The sequence below is a fragment of the Odocoileus virginianus genome, chromosome 8, assembly GCF_023699985.2.
Source record: "Odocoileus virginianus isolate 20LAN1187 ecotype Illinois chromosome 8, Ovbor_1.2, whole genome shotgun sequence".
Taxonomy (NCBI): domain Eukaryota; kingdom Metazoa; phylum Chordata; class Mammalia; order Artiodactyla; family Cervidae; genus Odocoileus; species Odocoileus virginianus.
In genome coordinates this window covers 35,771,431-35,791,706 of record NC_069681.1, presented here as the reverse complement: position 1 = coordinate 35,791,706, position 20,276 = coordinate 35,771,431, and the positions used below count along the sequence as shown (strand labels likewise).

General features: G+C 38.1%; 1 protein-coding gene and 1 pseudogene across 10 annotated transcripts in view; both read left to right on the top strand.

The window, feature by feature from the left end:
- The window catches only part of MBNL2 (muscleblind like splicing regulator 2), a 164,285-nt gene extending 159,446 nt beyond the window's left edge, over positions 1-4,839 (top strand). For 5 of the 10 annotated variants that reach the window (XM_070471493.1, XM_070471495.1, XM_020905400.2 and 2 more), the window contains one exon: positions 2,020-4,839. In XM_070471493.1, the coding sequence (XP_070327594.1) occupies positions 2,020-2,147 (128 nt within the window). In that variant the 3' untranslated portion in view covers positions 2,148-4,839. The remainder of the gene's footprint in view (positions 1-2,019) is intronic. The other 5 variants (XM_020905401.2, XM_020905398.2, XM_020905402.2 and 2 more) reach the window with 1 other exon arrangement.
- Positions 4,840-13,251: 8,412 nt separating this feature from the next.
- On the top strand, positions 13,252-14,183 carry LOC139036322 (voltage-dependent anion-selective channel protein 3 pseudogene; annotated as a pseudogene).
- The last annotated feature ends 6,093 nt before the right edge of the window (positions 14,184-20,276 follow it).

Genomic DNA, 20,276 nt, shown 5'->3' with positions numbered 1-20,276 from the left:
ACAGTCCTCAAGCTAGCCCAAGACTTAGAGCAGGCTGTGGTCAGAGTTTTCTGGCCAAGATGCCAGGAGGCACCGCTTAGAGGTCAGTAGTGCCTGATAAAGACATTTAATTTATGTGTCTTTATCCACATAATGGATTGTGTGTAGGCTGGGGCAGAGGGGGAAAGCAGTCTGGGTAAGCCCAGTTTCAAGGTTGACTTCTAGTTCAGTTAGCCCTGGGTGGTTTGACACATCTGTCAAGTTCAATTCCAAAGCATCATTGTAACTACCTTCTATAATTATAGATTTGCCCATTCCTGGGCTCTCTGTTAGATACTTTTTCTTTCTAGGTGGTTAGGAATTTTCATTCTATATGGCATTTTCATTTCAGTTAGTAAGCAAGAATGTGAATACATTCTAAAGCATATATTATTCTATTTTAATGTAAGAAACTGAATATTTGTTTTTCATAAATATTTTAGAGAGACTTTGCTAAAGTAAAATGAAAGAGAAAAAAACAGGACATGATCTCATGTCCTGGGGCACATTCTTATTTGGAAACCTTACCGACAGGATGGAAGCTAAGGGATAAAATAGACATTCCTATTTAATACTCAAATATCGAAATCTAAAAATGAAGTTATAACCATCTGAAGAATTTGAATATTGGCTATAGGCAATGACTATTCAAAGATACTATGATAATATTTACATATAAATCATATCATTATTTTTATTCATATATGAGTACATGAGATATTTTTTTCTCAATTAATTTTAAATTCCTAGAACTTTCTGAAAAACAAAAAAATGGTCTTATCCAAAGTTTTGAGTTTTCATTTAGTACAAGCATTTAACATACACAAATTCTTCCTCTATTTTTATCAGTTTATACATATCTTATATTCTCAGCAGCAGTAGTATATTCTCATAAAATAAATCTCTTACTTATTTCATGGGAGAAATTATTTAAGTGTATGTACTAAAACTGTGTTATATTAACTGAAGAAATACCCACTTAAAATGAAAAAAAATCCATATTATAAATTCTAACATAATGGGGTAAGAAATTGTAGAAATGAGGCTTTTATTGGGAATTGGATCCCAGTGTGTAGGAACAGTGACTGACCTTGACCATGAAGAATTTTTACTGGTTAGTTCATAAACAGAGACTCTTGGCTTTTTAATAAATTTTTGTTTATTAATTGCACAAAGTTGGGTCAAAGCACTGCACAAAAAATAAATATTTTTGTTAAAGTGTGTCAGAAGCCTGGCTTTTAAGCTTGACACTTGGTTGAGTGGGTCCCACAGGACAAGCTCCCTGTCCTTTGCAGCGTTTTAGAGTTGGAAATGAACTCAGATCAAACTCCAAGAACCATGGTTTGCATTTAGTTTAGTTTTATCTGTGCTCTAGGAATTATCGACTGTTGTAATTGCTTTATTAGAATGTTCTCTCTTGTTTCTTTAATATGGGACATTTAAACTGCTCCTGAACTTGAAACTTGTTGTGATTGTATCTTGGGAACAAAATTACTTTCAATGGGAATATATGTTTGAGTGATAAATGCAAGTTAATAGATAAATGTTACTTACTTAATTTATTACACATTTTTAAATATTTATGCTTAATCTTTGCAGATAACATTTTGTGTACAAACTAATTCATTGATTAGCCTTCCTGATCATATTAATGAATATTAATTGAATGATAATTGAATGTATAATTAGGTGATAAAAAGACAAAACTAAAAAAGGAAATTAAGATCTAAACACACTGCATGCCAACGTGTATGCAGTCACAGTTTTACAGAAAATGCTGTGCATTTGAATCACCTTTCTTGACCGTGGCTGCATAGCATCAGTGTCTAAATATTTTCAGCATGAAGGGTGGGGATTATGCAAAATTATAATTGCATCAGAATTATGAGAAATGGAAGAAAATTCCTATTTTTAAATGTCTGTTTTCAAAGAGTAAAACTTAAACTAGCTCTCTTCTCTCAAGAAGGAGGTCTAAATCACACTTGTCTTTTTCTTTAACAGATAATTCTGAAATAATCAGCAGAAACGGAATGGAATGCCAAGAATCTGCATTGAGAATAACTAAACATTGTTACTGTACATACTATCCTGTTCCCTCCTCAATAGAATTGCCACAAACTGCATGCTAAATAAAGATTTAGTTCTTCTGGACAGACCACAACTCTAAGAAGCTAGTGCTGCTATATCATATATGAGTATTAAATATGGTATGCTTAGTATATTCCAACCTAAGATAGTTAACTACCTGAGACCAGCTGTGATGTTAAAGGACATAAAGGATAAAGTTTACTTTTAAAGGGTTTCTAAACATAGTTTCTGTCCTAGGAATATTGTCTTATCTCCATAACTATAGCTGATGCAGAAAGTCCAACCAATTTATTCATTTCGACTCAGAATATTTCAAAGTTAGCAATAAGCGATTAGCATTAGTTTAAAAAAAAAGAAAGGAAAAAAAAAAAAAACCTATTCCAGGGGCAGGTTCAATTCTAACTTCAGTTACTCAATTACTGTCATTTCATTTTGACCACTGGATCAGAGCTGTGTTTCACTTCTTGACAACACGAATGCTGCAGCAAAGATGAGAAGTGAAGTAAAACCGTTACCTGTCCTGCAGGTCTAAAATTTGAATGGAAATTCAAGCACAAATGCTGAGGACACATCGAAGTGTGGTATTTGGTTGCCTGGAGACGCCGCGTCGAATCATGTGATTCTAGAATAACATTAATAGATTGAAAAAGAAACTTTGTACGGTGTGAGTGTCATACCTAACCAAACAAAGTCTTGAAGGTATTATTTTACAAGTATATTTTTAAAGTTGTTTTATAAGAGAGACTTTGTAGAAGTGCCTAGATTTTGCCAGACTTCATCCAGCTTGACAAGCATGAGAGGCCCATGCCAACAGTCTAACCGAAGGGATCAGTCTTTCCAACTCACCATCCGGTTGCCTGTTACCGAATAACTCTTCTAAACTAAAAACCTAGACAAACAAGGAAGCTGTAGGTGGGGAGATCTGTATAATATTCTAATTTAAGTAAGTTTGAGTTTAGTCACTGAAAATTTGACTGTGACTTTAATCTAAATTACTACGTAAACAGCAAGTAGATAGTTTCACTTTTTAAAAACTCCATTACTGTTTTGCATTTCAAAAGTTGGATTAAAGGGTTGTAACTGACTACAGCATGGAAAAAAAAAATAAGTTCTTTTAATTCTTTCACCTTAAAGCATATTTTATGTCTCAAAAGTATAAAAAACTTTAATACAAGTACATACATATTATATATACACATACATATATATACTATATATGGATGAAACATATTTTAATGTTGTTTACTTTTTTAAATACTTGGTTGATCTTCAAGGTAATAGCGATACAATTAAATTTTGTTCAGAAAGTTTGTTTTAAAGTTTATTTTAAGCACTATCGTACCAAATATTTCATATTTCACATTTTATATGTTGCACATAGCCTATACAGTACCTACATAGTTTTTAAATTATTGTTTAAAAAACAAAACAGCTGTTATAAATGATTATTATGTGTAACTGTTTAAAACATCCATTTTCTTTGTGAACATATTAGTGATTGAAGTATTTTGACTTTTGAGATTGAATGTAAAATATTTTAAATTTTGGCATCACCGCCTGTTCTGAAAACTAAATGCACCAACCATATCATTTTTGTTTGACAAAAAAAAGAAATCTGCCATTTTAATTAATATTGATCAGAGTCTAATGACTATTTATCTTATATCATAGATTTGATAACCCTATCAAAAAAAATCACATTCTAAGTGTAATCTTACATAGTGCTTGTATTGTTGCATTTGTTTTAATTTGTGGAAAAGTATTGTATCTAACTTGTATTTCTTTGGTAGTTTCATCTTTATGTATTATTGATATTTGTAATTTTCTCAACTATAACAATGTAGTTATGCTACAACTTGCCTAAAACATTCAAACTTATTTTCTTTTTTCTTTTTTTCTTTGTAATTCACTTAAACTCATTGAAAACGTAGTATACATTACTAAACATAAATTATGGGAATCACCGAAATATTTTTGTAGTAGACTAATTGTTATTACATTGTCTTTTTTTTTCTTTTGTTTCATGGTTTTGATTTTTAAAATTATTAGCACACAACAATTTCCAACCCTTTAACAATGGAACATCAAAAATATCACCTATATCCCTAAGCAAATATAGAAGACTGTATTTTTACTATGATATCCACTTTTCCAGAATTGTGATTATAATATGCAAAGAGTCATAAATATGCCATTTACAATAAGGAGGAGGCAAGGCAAATGCATAGATGTACAAATATATGTACAACAGATTTTGCTTTTTATTTATTTATAATGTAATTTTATAGAATAATTCTGGGATTTGAGAGGATCTAAAACTATTTTTCTGTATAAATATTATTTGCCAAAAGTTTGTTTATATTCAGAAGTCTGACTATGATGAATAAATCTTAAATGCTTTGTTTAATTACAAAAACAAAATCACCAATACCAAGACATGAAGATAGCAACTCAACAAATACTGTAGTTAAGAGATGAACTCGTCACTTGTATGGGAACCACATTTCACTCTTTGTTTTCAGGATGTAACAGCACTTCACCTAAATATTCTTTGAGCCATTATCACTGGTAACATTTCTACTAAACCTCTCAGTAACACTTAAAGAATTCCCTCATTCATTACCTTACAGTGTAAACAGGAGTCTAATTTGTATCAATTCTATGTTTCAGTTGTAATATTCAGTTCACTCACCCAATATACAACCAATGAAATAAAAGAAGCATTTAAAAGGATTTCTGGTCTTTCTCCATTTTTTTAATTGTTGAGACAGATTGATAATTAGCCAAACAAAATGGTTTTCACATTCACACAGACAATGTTTGGTAACTTCAAAGAAGAGCAGGCTTTTGATTTGGTTATGGGGTTTGTTTGGTTTTTTTTTTCTGGCTTTTTAATAGTAGGAAACACAATTTACAAGGATCATTTGGGAAGTAGTTCTAGTATTCTTTGAAATTAGAAATAAAAATAAATCCCACCACTCTGCCCCCTACTTTAGAATTCTGCCCGAATATGAAGAGATGTGAACATCAGTAACCAAACGGGGAACAAAACATCAGTTAATTAACAGACAAGAAAGTGCCCATGAGTCCATGAGACAGGCTTCAGGTGAGAGCCCAGTTGAGCGCCATGTCTTAGACTCCAGGCTGCAGAGAGAGGCAGAATGATGAGTCCTGTTCCTCGGGGCCATCGTGGCCCCAGGTAGACCACGGAGCGCACTAGAGCCGAGCAGCACACCTGTGGACAGGTGTTCAGCAAAGCCACGCCTCCCGAGAGGTGCTGGACACCTTCTCAGCCTTCTCCCTTCTCTGTCCTTTGAGGCCCATGATATTTCTTCAGGAAGGTGGGAAGGGTCCTTGTCATGCAGGCATTGGCAGAAGTCACCCCCTCAATGAGCCAAGGCAGGAATGGGGAGACAAGATTTTCTTCAGGGCAGATTTAAAGCTTCAGGCCTTCTGAGTGCTTATGAGACCCTCCATGAGTAGGAAAAACCAAACATTCAGCAGACCAGGCATATTACAAATAAAGGCACTTGTATTTTTAAACAGTGTCATCAGGAATTCCAAGGGTGAAAATACTTGCATACTTTTGCAGATGTTTGAAAAACTGGCTCTATGTTTGGATGAGCAATGACTTAAAAGATGGGGACTTCCCCATTGGTCCAGTGGCTGAGACTTCGCCTTCCAGTGCAGGGGGTGTGGGTTCGATCCCCAGGTCAGGGAGGTAAGATTTCACATGCCTCATGGCCAAAAAACCAAAACATAAAACAGAAGCAATATTGTAGCAAATTCAATGAAGATTTTAAAAATGGTCCACATCAGAAAAAAAACCTTAAAAAAGCTGCTATCATATCAATCACTCCTGACAAGAAAACATTCTCTGTTAATAGTAAGTTGAAGGTGCCAAGCTTCAAGAACAAGTTATTTTAAGTGAAAAATCTAAGACGAACTGTACTCAAAATTGTTCACACCTGGTTGATGAAGTATAATTTTCATGAGTAAACTGACTTCTGGTACTACATCAAAATCAAAAGAGAAATTTCAACCTGAGAGGATGAAACTAATTTCTATCTTCAGCATAGAAAATGTTAAAATATAAACTAATTTTACAATTATCTGGAAGGTATCTTAATTTGGGGCAGCCAAATTAACCCAACTAAACTTTCACACTCACAAATATATTCTGTTTATTATTAGTCACAGATCTTTTGCAACACTTTAAAGCTTTTGGGGGCAGTCAGGCAAACCAAGATATAGTTCAACATTCTGAAATCCGAAAGAAGGAAATTCTGGCATAAAGAATGAGTTCTCCGCTCCCCACCCCCCCCCCCCACCCAAATAGAGTCTTGGAAATATTAGATTACCATTGCTGTTGGACTGGGTTGTCAATGTTGAAATGACTGAGTTATTGTGAATCAGAATGATTCATACTAGATGGACTCAGTAATAACGTCCCTCCATGCTTTTTGTGGGAGATGGGTTAGCAGGATGGGGAAGGGGTGGAACTGAGAATATTCCCCAGGGACGAGCTTATGTGTCAAGGGCTATGGAAAATAGTCCACATAGATTTCTATTAAATGTATAGAGACCCACCCTGATCATTGAGAATTACTAATCTAAGTTCTAACGGCTGCAGGGATTCTTAATCAAGATCCATAGAGGTTCTGCTGTGACAAGTAACCTGATTCTAGACAATACTGCCTTTCCGTGTCTGCCCTCAGGATGACTAGGTCCACAGCTTAGTTGACAACCTCTGTCCAGGAGATTTCAATTGCATGACCAACAGTCATGTGACCTCACTTCCTCCCACTGCTTCAGCAATTTTGGGAAAAAAAAAAAATGATGGCTCAGCCATCTGAGGGGTCGTTTTAGGTGCTCAGTGTAAGTGTCGTGTATGCTAGTTGGCCCATGATGTGTGCTCAGACAGTCATATCTGACTCTTTGCGACCTCATGGACTGTAGCCCACCAGGCTCCTCTGTCCAAGGGATTTCCCAGGCAAGAATACTGGAGTGGGTTGCCATTTCCTCCTCCAGGGGATCTTCCCAAACCAGGGATCAAACCCGTGTCTCTTGCAGCTTCTGTATTGCACGCGGATTCTATACCACTAGTGCCACCTGGGAAGCCCTTATGTCTTAGGTGTTACTTGGCATATATTTTAATAAAACCATTTCAGACCTCCCCTCCAAATTTGGTGAAAACCATATGGTTATTTTCATGAAATCAGGTATAATCAGAAAGTAACTTTGTTGTGTTCAAATATACTTGACATAATCCTTAGCATCAAGAAGGAACCATTACATCTGTAACATGCATGAGAAATCAGGACATAAAAATTAAGTGACTCTTTTGAGATCACTCAGAGCAGCAGAATTCCCAATCCCTGGCTTGCCCTAACTCTACAGTCATGCTGACATGAGCTTTATTTGTGGCAAATGTTCAGGCCCCAAATTCAGAAAAGAACTCAGAGTAAAGCTTGCATCCAGGTTCAAGGTGAAGCCATCACAAGAATCCTTTAATAGGATTTATAAACAGGTTTTCTTCCCTATCACGAGAATACTATTTATGAAATATTCTATCGCTCTGAGCTGCACAGTGCTATTCTAAGTTTAGGACAGAACTTAATTCTTTATTAGGACCAGAAGCCACTGAAAGGGATATGACATTGCCACATCTCTCCAGTGTTACTCAGTTTTTTAAATTAAACTTCAATATGAAATTGAAATAAAAATATTGAAAGCCATTGAATTTTCCCCGATTTTTCCCAATAAGGGTATGTCCCATTAATGTCCCATTAATTCCTGATGAAGTGGTCCCTAAAAAGATGTAGCATGACTCTCTGGATAAAAACCACATATGGAGCACATGTCCCTAAAATCCAATTGTGTCCACAGAGTCGCTCCTTTCTCTGATGTCTTTACTCTGATGGATTTTTTTCAGGAGTTTGGATTAACAAACAAAGGGAGATGTTTGCTTATCAACCCTCATGGGAAAATGTAAACGATCTGAATTAGGGGAATCTAATTTTTCTTTTGCTAAAGAAAGAAGTGAAAATGTTAGTCGCTCAGTCATGTCCGACTCTGTGCAACTCCATGGACTCTGTCTGTAGAATTCTCCAAGCAAGAATACTGAAGTGGCTAGCTATTCCCTTTCTCCAGGGGATCTTCCCGACCCAGGGATCCAAACCTGGGCCTCCTACATTGCAGGCAGATTCCTGAGCATCCGAGCCACTGGGAGCAACTTTCTTTCAAAGGAAAGAAAAAAAGAAAACAGCAACGAAGTGTCCTCATTGCTGGGCTCTCCCTCTAAGGAGCGCTGTGGTGCAGACACGGGTGGAAACTCACTTAAATATAAAACCTGTGGCTTACAGAGAAAGGAAAAAAAGCATACTCCAAGTAGCGCGGCAGCATCAGGAACCTGGGTCATAATCTCTAAATGGTAGTGTAGTGAAAATCGGCCGGTCGTGTAGACTCTCTGTGACCCCAGAGACTATATGATCCATGGAATTCTCTAGGCCAGAATACTGGAGTGGGTAGCCTTTCCCTTCTCCAGGGGATCTTCCCAACGCAGGGATTGAACCCAGGTCTCCCATATTGTAGGCGGATTCTTTACCAGCTGAGCCACAAGGGAAGCCCAAGAATACCGAAGTGGGCAGCCTACCCCTTCTCCAGCAGATCTTCCTGACCCAGGAATTGAACCAGGGTCTCCTGTATTGCAGGTGGATTCTTTACTGACTGAGCTAAATACATTGAGTAAATTGATGGGCTATATATATGGAGATAACAAACATAACACAGAAGAAATAGATACTCACTAGTCTCACAACACATTTCTATAGAGAGCAACCTAAACACCTTATTATCCATTAACACTTTCCTGGTAGCTCAGACAGTAAAGAATCTGCTTGCAGGGCAGGACACCTGGGTTCAATTCCTGGGTCGAGAAGATCCTCTGGAGAAAGGAATGAAAACCCACTCCAGTATTCTTGCCTGGAGAAGCCCATGGACAGGGGAGCTTGGGCTGCAGTCCATGGGTTTCTCAGAGTCAGACAGGACTGAACGACTAACACTTTCACATCTGTAAACACAAGGTTGAAGATTTTCCAGGTCTGCAGAAAGGAGTGATCAGTGTCTGCATTTCCTAGTAGTCTAGTGGTTGAGAGCAAATTTTACGGCATTACTGCCCAAGTTTGACTCTCAGCTCTGCTTTTTACAGCATCTAAGCATTAATGTTTTTCATCAGTAAGCTGGGTCTGACAGGATCTCCCTCAACCAGGCATTATGACGATTCAAAGAAAGGATGTGCACTGACCATGGAGAACAGAGTCTGACACATAGCAAATTCTCAGTGAATGTTAGTAACCATTCTTAAAATAATACTAAAGTAAGCTCCTGGGTTTCCCTATCAGCATTTATGTCCTCATTTTATCCGAACTCCTCTCGGCAACTAAGAGGCACCTCTTCTATGTCCTCGATGACAAGATGTCAAAAGCTGACAGGCAAATTATAGGGGGTTTATAATAACTAATAATGAGCCGCACTGTCTCTGGGGAAGCCCACAATTATTTCAGTTCAGTGAGTGCTCACTGTGCCCTGACTAAGTTCTGCTAAGCTGTTCAAGGAACACGAACAGGAGGAAGGCCAGTTTCTACCCTCAAGAAGCTTGCTGTGGAACAAAAGAGGAAAAATCAACCTGTAAACAATGGAGAAAGGCTAGAGAGTGCTATAGATTTCCTAAGTCTGCTTTAAGAAAGCCCTCTACAGAGAGTGACTTACAACAGCAGAGATGAATTCTCTCCAGTTCTCCAGGCTGAAGTCTGAAATCACGGAGCTGGCAGGCCTGAGAACTCTTAGCAGCTCTGGAGAGATTTGATCCCTGCCTCTCCCAGCTTTTGGTGTAACATACATGAGTGCTCAGTCATGTCCAACTCTTTGCGACCCTATGGACTGTAGCCCGCCAGGCTCCTGTGTCCACGGGATTCTCCAGGCAAGAATACTGGAGTGGGGTGCCATGCCCTCCTCCAGGGGATCTTCCTAACCCAGGGATCGAATCAGCATCTCCTGCATCTCTTGCATTGCAAGTGGATTCTTTACCGCTGAACCAGCAGGGAGGCCCCCAGCTTCTGGTGGTGGCCTCTCCTTGGTGTTCCTTGGCTCACAGTTGTATAACTCCAGTTGCTGTCTCCATCATACCAGGGCCTTTCCCTTGGGTGTCTATCTTCATATTATCTCCTTATAAAGTCACCAATCATCTTGGATTAGGGCACCACCCCAGTGACCTCATCTTGACTTGATGCCACTGGCAAAGACCCTAGTTTCAGGCCGCAGCTGTCAGCCTTCTTCTGGAATTGCATTGACTAAAGAGAACTGCCTTGTCTGAAGTCTCGCCCCCTCCCCAAGCAGGGCCCTTGACCAGTGGATTGACACAGGAGTGTAAAGGCCCCTAGCTTTGCCCAACTCAGGGCAAATACTGCAACCGGATCCAAAGCCCCCAGGGGTGTGGGCTGAGGCCTCTGTTGAGACCATGTCACAGCCTAACCTCTCCCCTCGCCCATTTGTGCCTCCTTCCCTTCCACATGGATAGGAATCCCTGCCTCCGAGTCTGATTCTCAGAAAATCCAGGCTCTGATAGAAAGGCACCTCTATCAAATGCTAAGTCCATTATTCAAGCATTGGGGTTCCTTTTAAGCAAGAACTATATTCAACGTCATAATTTGATTCTTTTAAATAAAGACAATTATTTGCCTGTGAAAGTGTCTCGCCTGAGAGAGTACTGAGTTAATCATCTAAGAAAAAGAAGAAGAAAAAAGTCAACAGTGAAGTATTTTTTATTGTGGATTCCCAAAATGGCAAATTTTCACACACTTTCAGAGGAAACATAGCTTTTATTTTTTAAGGCACCATAGAAAGTCATGTTTCACTTGATCTAACTAAATTTTACTCTTGCTCTTTTGTATTCCTGAGCTCTTTGTCAGTATTTCCTTGAAAAGAAGCCAGGGAAAAAAGAAAAAAAGATCAAAGTGGTTCTTATGGAAGACAAAGACCTTCATATTAGGTTGAAACAAAGCATATTCAGTGAGCATTCAGTAAATACAATTCTGGAGCCAGATCTGGCTGTAAAACACAAGAGTATAAAACTCCAGAAAGTGACCCGCACCACCCATCAGAGTCATTTCAAAATAACCAAAGTGATTCCTCTCCATCAATCATGACATTTACAAGTTGAAGGGGGTCACACTCAGGAATTAATACAATTGATCTGCACTATTGACCAAGGTGCCCATTAAGACAGCAGGGAGTAATTAAGAAACACACACACATAATCAATGTTGAGATGATCTCAACTCCTCCAAGAGTCATCAATATGTTTTGAATAAGCGCCACATATTTGGTGGTTTTGCTCTGGTAGAAATCTTTACAGAAATCAATTGACATAGTGCATGAGTTGATGACTAGCTGCAGACACTGGGACTCATTTTCATATTTTCTACCCACATGCACCACTGCAGGAGCTAGGAAAGAGTCAGTCTGGGAGCCCTTTGTTCTTGGTCTGGGCTAACCGCATCAAGCCCTGCGATGTGTGAAGGGCCTACAGCATAGCAGTGAAGAGTGCAACACTAGTAGCCAAGCTGACATTGCATTGCGTGTGTGTGCTCAGCAGTATCCCACTCTTTGTGACCCTGTGGACTGTAGCCCACCAGGCTCCTCTGTCCATGGAGTTTCCCAGGCAAGAATCCTGGAGTGAGTTACCTTGCCTACTCCAGGGGATCTTCCTGACACAGGGATCGAACCTCATCTCTTGTATCTCCTGCATGGGCAGGTGGATTCTTTACCACTGCGCCATCTGGGAAGCCCAGTTCAAATCCTGACTCACCGCTCTCTGTGTGATCACAGGCAGGTGAATGAACCTCTAGCTACGTCTTCCTTCTCTGTGAAAAAGAGCTGATTAATAATAGTGTTTACCACATAAGGTAGTTGTAAGAATTGGGTTAACATACACCAAACTCTTAGAACTGTTCCTAGAACATAAAAGCATTAACTATCTTTGAAAACATAAATCAAACTTTGAAAAGTTTGCCATTTAAAAGGAATTACTCTGTATGAATCATTTTTTCAGGAGGACCATCTGTCAGCCCTGCTCCTGGAAAGGTTAATTGGGGTTGCTGAGAGATGAAGAATTGATGCTTTTGAACTGTGGTGTTGGAGAAGACTCTTGAGAGTCCCTTGAACTGCAAGGAGATCAGACCAGTCCATCCTAAAGGAGATCAGTCCTGAATATTCATTGGAAGAACTGATGCTGAAGCTAAAACTCCAATACCTGATGTGAAGAACTGACTCATTGGAAAAGACCCTGATGCTGGGAAAGACTGAAGGCAGGAGAAGGGGATGACAGAGGATGAGATGGTTGGATGGCATCACCGACTCGATGGACATGAGTTTGAGCAAGCTCCGGGAGGTGGTGATGGACAGGGAAGCCAGGCGTGCTGCAGTCCATGGGGTCGCAAAGAGTCAGACACCACTGAGCGACTTAACTGAACTGAACTGGTTGCCTCTCAGTGGAATTAGGTAAAGCAGTGGCTAGTCATCAGACACTGGCTGAACTCAGCAGATAAGTCATATTTTTTACATCTTGTGGTAATGAACCTCCCAGACTTCCATTTCTGGGGGCAATAATTAGAATAAATACAATGAATGAGCCTCTGGGGAAAAACAGACAGCTGGATAAAATATTTAAAACTTCTCTTCATATGCACTGAGGAGATATCAAGAAAGTAAAAAATGCTCAGAGATTTTTTTAATGGGAATATTTTAATGTGAGCAAGCACCAAATCCATTCTTTGCCTGGTGGCACATGCCCAGCTCTAAGTGGCATGGGAGATCAAAAGCTAGACTGGACCCATCCCAGGAAGTATGGGCCTGCAGCAGGGACCCCAAGCCTACATGGTCAGCAGGGCTGATTCCCGTTTGCTTGCTCACCTTGGGTGATTGATAAAAAATATCCGGTAATCAAGCGGCGCGCGCCCCCGGAGCGACTCTCCGGCGCAGCCGCGGCGCGGGGCTCGGGGCTCGGGGCGCGCAGGCGCCACGGGCGTGGGGCCGCGCAGGCGCGGACGGCGTCGGTCCGAAGAAGACCTTCAGCGGTGCCCTGGCGGAGCGGACGGGCCCTCCGGTCGGAGGTATGTGTAACACACCGACTTACTGTGACCTAGGAAAGGCTGCCAAAGATGTCTTCAACAAAGGATATGGATTTGGCATGGTCAAAATAGATCTGAGAGCCAAGTCATGTAGTGGAGTGGAATTTTCTACTTCTGGTCATGCTTACACTGATACAGGGAAAGCATCAGGCAACCTAGAGACCAAATACAAGATTTGTAACTATGGGCTGACCTTCACCCAGAAGTGGAACACAGACAATACTCTTGGGACAGAAATCTCTTGGGAGAATAAGTTGGCTGAAGGGTTGAAACTGACTCTTGATACCATATTTGTACCGAACACAGGAAAGAAGAGTGGGAAATTGAAGGCCTCATATAAACGGGATTGTTTCAGTCTTGGCAGCAATGTTGATATAGATTTTTCAGGACCAACCATCTATGGCTGGGCTGTGTTGGCCTTTGAAGGTTGGCTTGCTGGCTATCAGATGAGTTTTGACACAGCCAAATCCAAACTGTCACAGAATAATTTCGCCCTGGGTTACAAGGCTGCAGACTTCCAGCTGCACACTCATGTGAATGATGGCACTGAGTTTGGAGGGTCAATCTACCAGAAGGTGAATGAGAAGATTGAAACGTCGATAAATCTCGCGTGGACAGCCGGCAGTAACAACACCCGCTTCGGCATCGCTGCTAAGTACAAGCTGGACTGTAGAACTTCTCTCTCTGCTAAAGTAAATAATGCCAGCCTGATTGGACTGGGTTATACTCAGACCCTTCGACCAGGAGTGAAACTGACCCTGTCAGCTCTAATCGATGGAAAGAACTTCAATGCAGGAGGGCACAAGGTCGGTCTGGGATTTGAACTAGAAGCTTAATGTGGTTTTGAATAAAGCATCAGCTTTGTCCCTGGAGGTGAAGAGAAATGAACCCACTATGTTTTGGCCTTAAAATTCTTCTGTGAAATTTCAAAAGTGTGAACTTTTTATTCTTCCAAAGAATTGTACTCCTCCCCACACTGAAGCTTAGGTACCGAGTCCATCCTAAGGGGGGTGCTTGAAGGCGTGCCCGGAAGTTGTCACGTTTGTGCCACATTTCAGTTCAGTTCCACAGTGTGTTTTTCAATGTGTTCCTCTGCGACGGTGTAGTGTCATGTTCAAAGGAGACAACCCGACCCTCCGGTTGTCCATCACGTCCTGCATGTCCCACACCACTTTTTCATGACCTTGTAATATATTGGTCTCTGTATGGTAGTAGCATCTTTGGTTTTGCATCAGAGTAAAATAAAATAAACCCATCACATTTGGAACATAAAAAAATAAAAAATATCCGGTAATCCATATAAAGAATACTGTTAGTGTAATATTTTAAAAATCAAAGCTAATGGGGGAAAAGTCCACAATAACAAAATATCAAAATTGTGAACAAGGCTGCGTGTCCTTGTTGGCTTGACCTGCTACTCTGCGCAGAGGGAGCTGACCTTTCCCATCGGCTTACACGTGGCCTCTGGGTTAGACACCAGCCTGACATCAGACTAGGCCACGCGGGGCTTTCTATGTATTCTGCTGTTTCAGCTGTTGATCTTTCGTTAAATTTTTTCACTTGGTCCACAACAGAAGAAAATTCTTTGAAAAGTGCATATATTTTATGTATGAGAACAAATTCTGAAAAGTACACATTTTTCATTTTGCTTCAGCCTCCAAAACGGCTCTACAGGGTATTGCTATTTGGCTATGTTAGAATGATTGAAAATAAAGCCAGCGGACCAGTGGGGCTGATGGAGGCAGTAATAACAACAAGCCATGTTCCAAGCTATATATGTATGTGTGTATATATATATATACATATATATATATAAATGTATATTTCAGATATACCTGAAATACACATATATCTGAAATATACACATATCTGTAAAAACATGGCCATGAAAACAATATTTTCCCTAATTATACATTTACTACTCCATTTACCATTCTATTCTATATACTTTTTTTAAAGTTGTGGTCAATAATCACGAAATTATTTTCACAACTCACAGTTTCAAAGACACTGTTCCAAGTTAACCACTAAGAGTAACCACAATGAGTACAACTATCAAATGAGGGGAAAAAAAAAAATCACCAATCCAAAAGAAGGTGGGGAAAGGGAAATAAAAAGAAACTGAAAAAAAAGAAAATAAATAGAAATCACAAAACCAGACAGTAAAATAAATGCAAATATTATTATTGACAATAAATATAAATAGACTAAACTCTCTGCTATATCTTTGCCAGGCTGGATTTTTTTTAAAGAACCCTAGGTATGTGATGTTTACAATAAGCATTTCTAAAATATAAGTACAGAGAAAGTTGGAAAGTCAGAGTATGAAAGAGGAGAAACTAGAAAAAACTAACCGAAAGAAACCAGGTATAACCACATTAATACCAGACAAAGTAAATTTTAAAGCCAAGAGACAATACTAGAGAATTTAAAAGGCTATGTCAAATGATCAGATCATAAAGAAAATCAATTCTATATGTGTATACACATAAAACATAAATGCAAAACATCAAACAAAAATTGAATATAAGCAAAAATTAATAGAACTCTGAGATTCTCATCATAGAAAATTTATACATCTGCTTAGTAATTGACCAAGCAAAATCAACTACATGAGGAGACAATTGAAATATTTAAAGATCATATCAACATGCTTGACCTAATAAGCATAGAACTCAAAAAAAAATGAATATGCATTACTTTCTTGCACATAGGAAACATTTTTTAAAATTCACTCTGTGCCAGGCCATTAATGCAAACCTCAATAATAAATCACAAATAATGCATATCCAATCACACTTTCCTGGTTTAAAAAATGCAATTGTTAGAAATTAATATAAAGTAACTGGAAACTCTACTTGTTTAGTAATTTTAAAAGAGTGCTCTGAATGAAAGAACAATGGAAATTTAAAATATTGAACTGAACAATAATGAAATATATACAAACTTTAAAGATGCAAATAAAATGATGAATGAAAATGTACAACTTAAATATTTATATTAGGAAAGAAAGGCTCAAAACTAATAAATTAACATTTTCAATAAGAAGTTAGTTTAAAAAAAGTAGTGTAAGTCCCAAGAAAGTATAAAGAAAAGAATAATAAATGTAAGAGAAATTTTCCTCAAAATAGAAACTAAATAGATAATATTGAGAATCTACTTCTTAAAGTGGATTTATTAATTTTGAGCCTCAGCTAAAATTATGGTGAATATCACTCACAAAACAGATGCATTGGCACATTATCAGGTTAACGAAGAAACACATTTTCCCAAAGATATAAATATATCATTAAATAAAATAACTTCCATTTATGTTTTTAAAAAATCTCTTGACACATTAGTAATAATAGGGAATTTCCATATCCTGAAAAAGGATATACATACAAAATTATACCAGGCATGCAATTAATGGCAAAATATTAAAAGAACACCCTTGAATATCAGGAGCAAGGCAACTTGCAAACCTTTGCTACTTTGATTCAGAATTGTACAGGTCTTAGTACTGTAATACAAAAAAGAAGAAAACCTATAAAAAATAGGAAAGAAATCAAACAAAGCTCATTATTCATTATATAATTTTAATTAACAAATGATGTTAATTTTAGCATGCATGCGTGCATGCATTCTCAGTTGCTAAGTCATGTCTGACTGACTCTTTGAGACCCCATAGGCTGTACCCCACCAGGTTCCTCTGTCCATGGAATTCTCCAGGCAAGAATGCTGGACTGAGTTGCCATTCTCTTCTCCAGAGGATATTTCCTACCCAGGGATTGAACCTGTGTCTCCTGCATTGGCAGGTGGATTTTTTTTTACCACTGAGCCACCAGGGAAGCCCCAATTTTTATGTGGAAAACACTAAAGAATCAACAGATAAATATTTAGATTAATAGATGTGCTTACCGACTTGCTAGAATTAGAATTACCATGCATTCATTAAGATAATCATATTCATTGTAATACAACTGAGATACAACTCAGTGGCTTAAAAAAATAAAAACTGTCTCATCATGTAAAGCTAATTTAACTGGAGCAGGTGAGAGATGGGGCTCCATGCTGCCTAGTCACCTGGAGACCCAGCTGATAGAGATGCCACCCTATTCAACATGTGGTTTCCCAAGGCTTTCTGGCATATCCAGCACCTTAGAAGGAAGGGGTAGGGGGCCACAGAGGAAGTTTTTATGGGCCAGACCTCAATGTGGGATACAGCATGGTAAGCCCCATTCCATCTTTCAGAGATCAGTCACATGGCTGCACCTACATAGAAGGGAGGCCAAGAAGATGTGGGTCTAGGGAGAAAGGGAAACACCTTTAATGATAACCAAAGTGGTCTCTGCTGCACAACAAATAAAAATTGTATAACTGGGCAGAACAGCAATTCAAAAATACATTTTTAAGCAAGATGCCAGTTACAAAAGATGGATAAAGACTTTTTGAGAAAATTTCTCAACTTTTTTTGAAAGACTTTAATAAACAGGCATATTTCATGTACACAAATAAGTTGTCACTTCTTCCTATAGTAATCTACAACTGTAAAACCATTCAATCAAAATACTAACATTGTTTATGGTAACTGACAAACTGATTCTAAAATGTATATTGAAAAACAAAGGACTAAAAATGGCAGAACATTCACAAAGGAGAATAAGGAAATAAGGGAAAGGACTTTTAGAATCCACATCAGAACTAGTTATAAACTGTAGCAACTAAGATAGGAACTGATGAAATGTCAAACAAGATAGACCAATGGAACAAAACAGAAAGGCCAGGAACAGTCCACACATAAGCCACATGAAGCTTTGGCTCATGACAATGACAGAGGACTTGGAAAATCAGTGTGAGAAGGGAAACTATGCAATAAATGGTACTAGAACATCTGGTTATCCAATGGATGAAAAAAAATTTTTAATTGGATCTCTACCTCCCACCATACATGAAAGTTACTAATTCCAACTCAAGACTTAATATAAAGGGAAATCTACAAATTTTTAAGAAGATGATGCATAATAATATATCTACTAGATATATTAAATATTTTAAGCTCAAAATCATAAAGGAAAAAGATCAATAAATTTAACTCTTTAAAATTAAGAACTTCTATTTATCAAGTGGATCAATAAGAAAGATACAAGTAAGTTATTCAATATACATATTATGAGACAAAAAATTAATAGCAGTAATATTAATAGCAGTAAAGGATTCCTATAATTCAATATGAAACAAAGACAACAACTCACTACAAAAATGAGCAAAAGACATGAACAGACATTTCACAGAAGAAGAAATATAAATGGCCCAAATACATGTGAGAAAATTTCCACTGCATCAATAATTTGGAGAAATGCAATCTAAAAACACAAGATGCCATTTCACACCTATCACGTCAGTAAAAAATTTAAAATAGAACAAGACAGATTCTCATACAGTGTTGAGAATTTAAACTGGTATTGTCATCATTTTAGAAAATGATTTGGTATTCCTAGTAGTTGGTAAAGGCCTGAGCATAAAGGTCTAAGCCCCAACTTACCAGTGACAACAGCTACCAGGGATGATGATAGAAACTGACAGAATTTGCCTGGTATGAGATATGAATTAATCTCACTAGTGTCAAAGTTTAATGTCTTCAAATATGGTATGAGATGTCGCATGATGGTTAGATGAGTAGCTTTGAAATCAGACTGCCTGGGTTTAAAGCTTGACTCTGGCCACTTATTAACTGTGACCTTTGTTAAGACCCTTAACCTCTCTGTGCCTCAGTTTTACCATCTCTAAATGGGGACAATAAGCTTGAGGAGTCAGTGAATGCTATTGTAATTACTAATTCCTTTAGATGTTCCCCTGGATACAAGGATGAATGTGTAAGAGGATGGGGCTGGTGGCCCAGACTGGGGCAGTTCTTGCTGAAAACACTGGTTACCCATCTTCGGGGTTTACTGTCTCCTCAAGACTGTTCTTTAGGTGCGGTCTCAGGTGAAGACCAAGTTTGGTAAATCCTCATATTTCTCAGCTAGAATGCAGCATGTTTCTAACAATTTCATGCAAACCACAAAAAAACCCCACAAATTCCATGTCTAGTTTCCAGGCATAAATGAAGAAAATGAAGTCGCTGCTATTTTAAAAGCTAATTACTGGTAAAATACTTCCATATTCACATTTCCTGTGAAATAAAGGTCTCTGGCAGGCAGAGCTATTCAGTAACACTTTTGTTCTAAGCAGGGGTTTTCCTTTAGTACAGAACATGCTGTACCCTACTCAGAAAATGTCTGATTTAGTTCTGAAGGGGAGACCGTGAAAGCATATAATTTTTCATTACAAACATTTACACATTTAAAAATATCTATCTCATCTCACTAAAGAGATATGAATGCTGTTGGTAAGTTCTTTCATTTTTGAAAATTTTATGATAAATAAATGAAATAAAACATACAGAGATGCCTAGTTTAGTGTCTGGAATTGTAACAGTAAGCAAAGAAATTTGACCACAAACAAGCTACACTCGGAACACAAGTTTTAAGAGGTCTTCATATCAAATTTCAGCTTCTTTGGAAGAATGATCTTTAAAAATATTTTCAGGGATTCAGTATTTTCAATTTTGAGCATTTTCCTATATATACTATCGGTTCTTCTCAAAAAGCGATATTAGTTAGAGAATAAGGAAGAATATAAAGAAAAAATCATTTTGAGCTTTTTGCTTCTTAATGATTGAAGTCAATACAATTCCAAATTGTGTAGGATTCAGACCATGTACCCGGTGCTGTCCAAATACTAGAAAGTACTTCACAGAATTGAATATTTTGAGTTTGAGCTCAGAATTTTCAGTTCCCCATGTCAGTTTATCTAGAAAACTGCATATATTTTTGAATGCCTCCAAATCACTTGGTATAAGTAGAAAACAGGGGGGTTCCCTGGTGGCTCAGTCATAAAGAATCTGCCTGCTAATGCAGGAGACACAGATTTGATCCCTGATTCGGGAAGATTCCATGG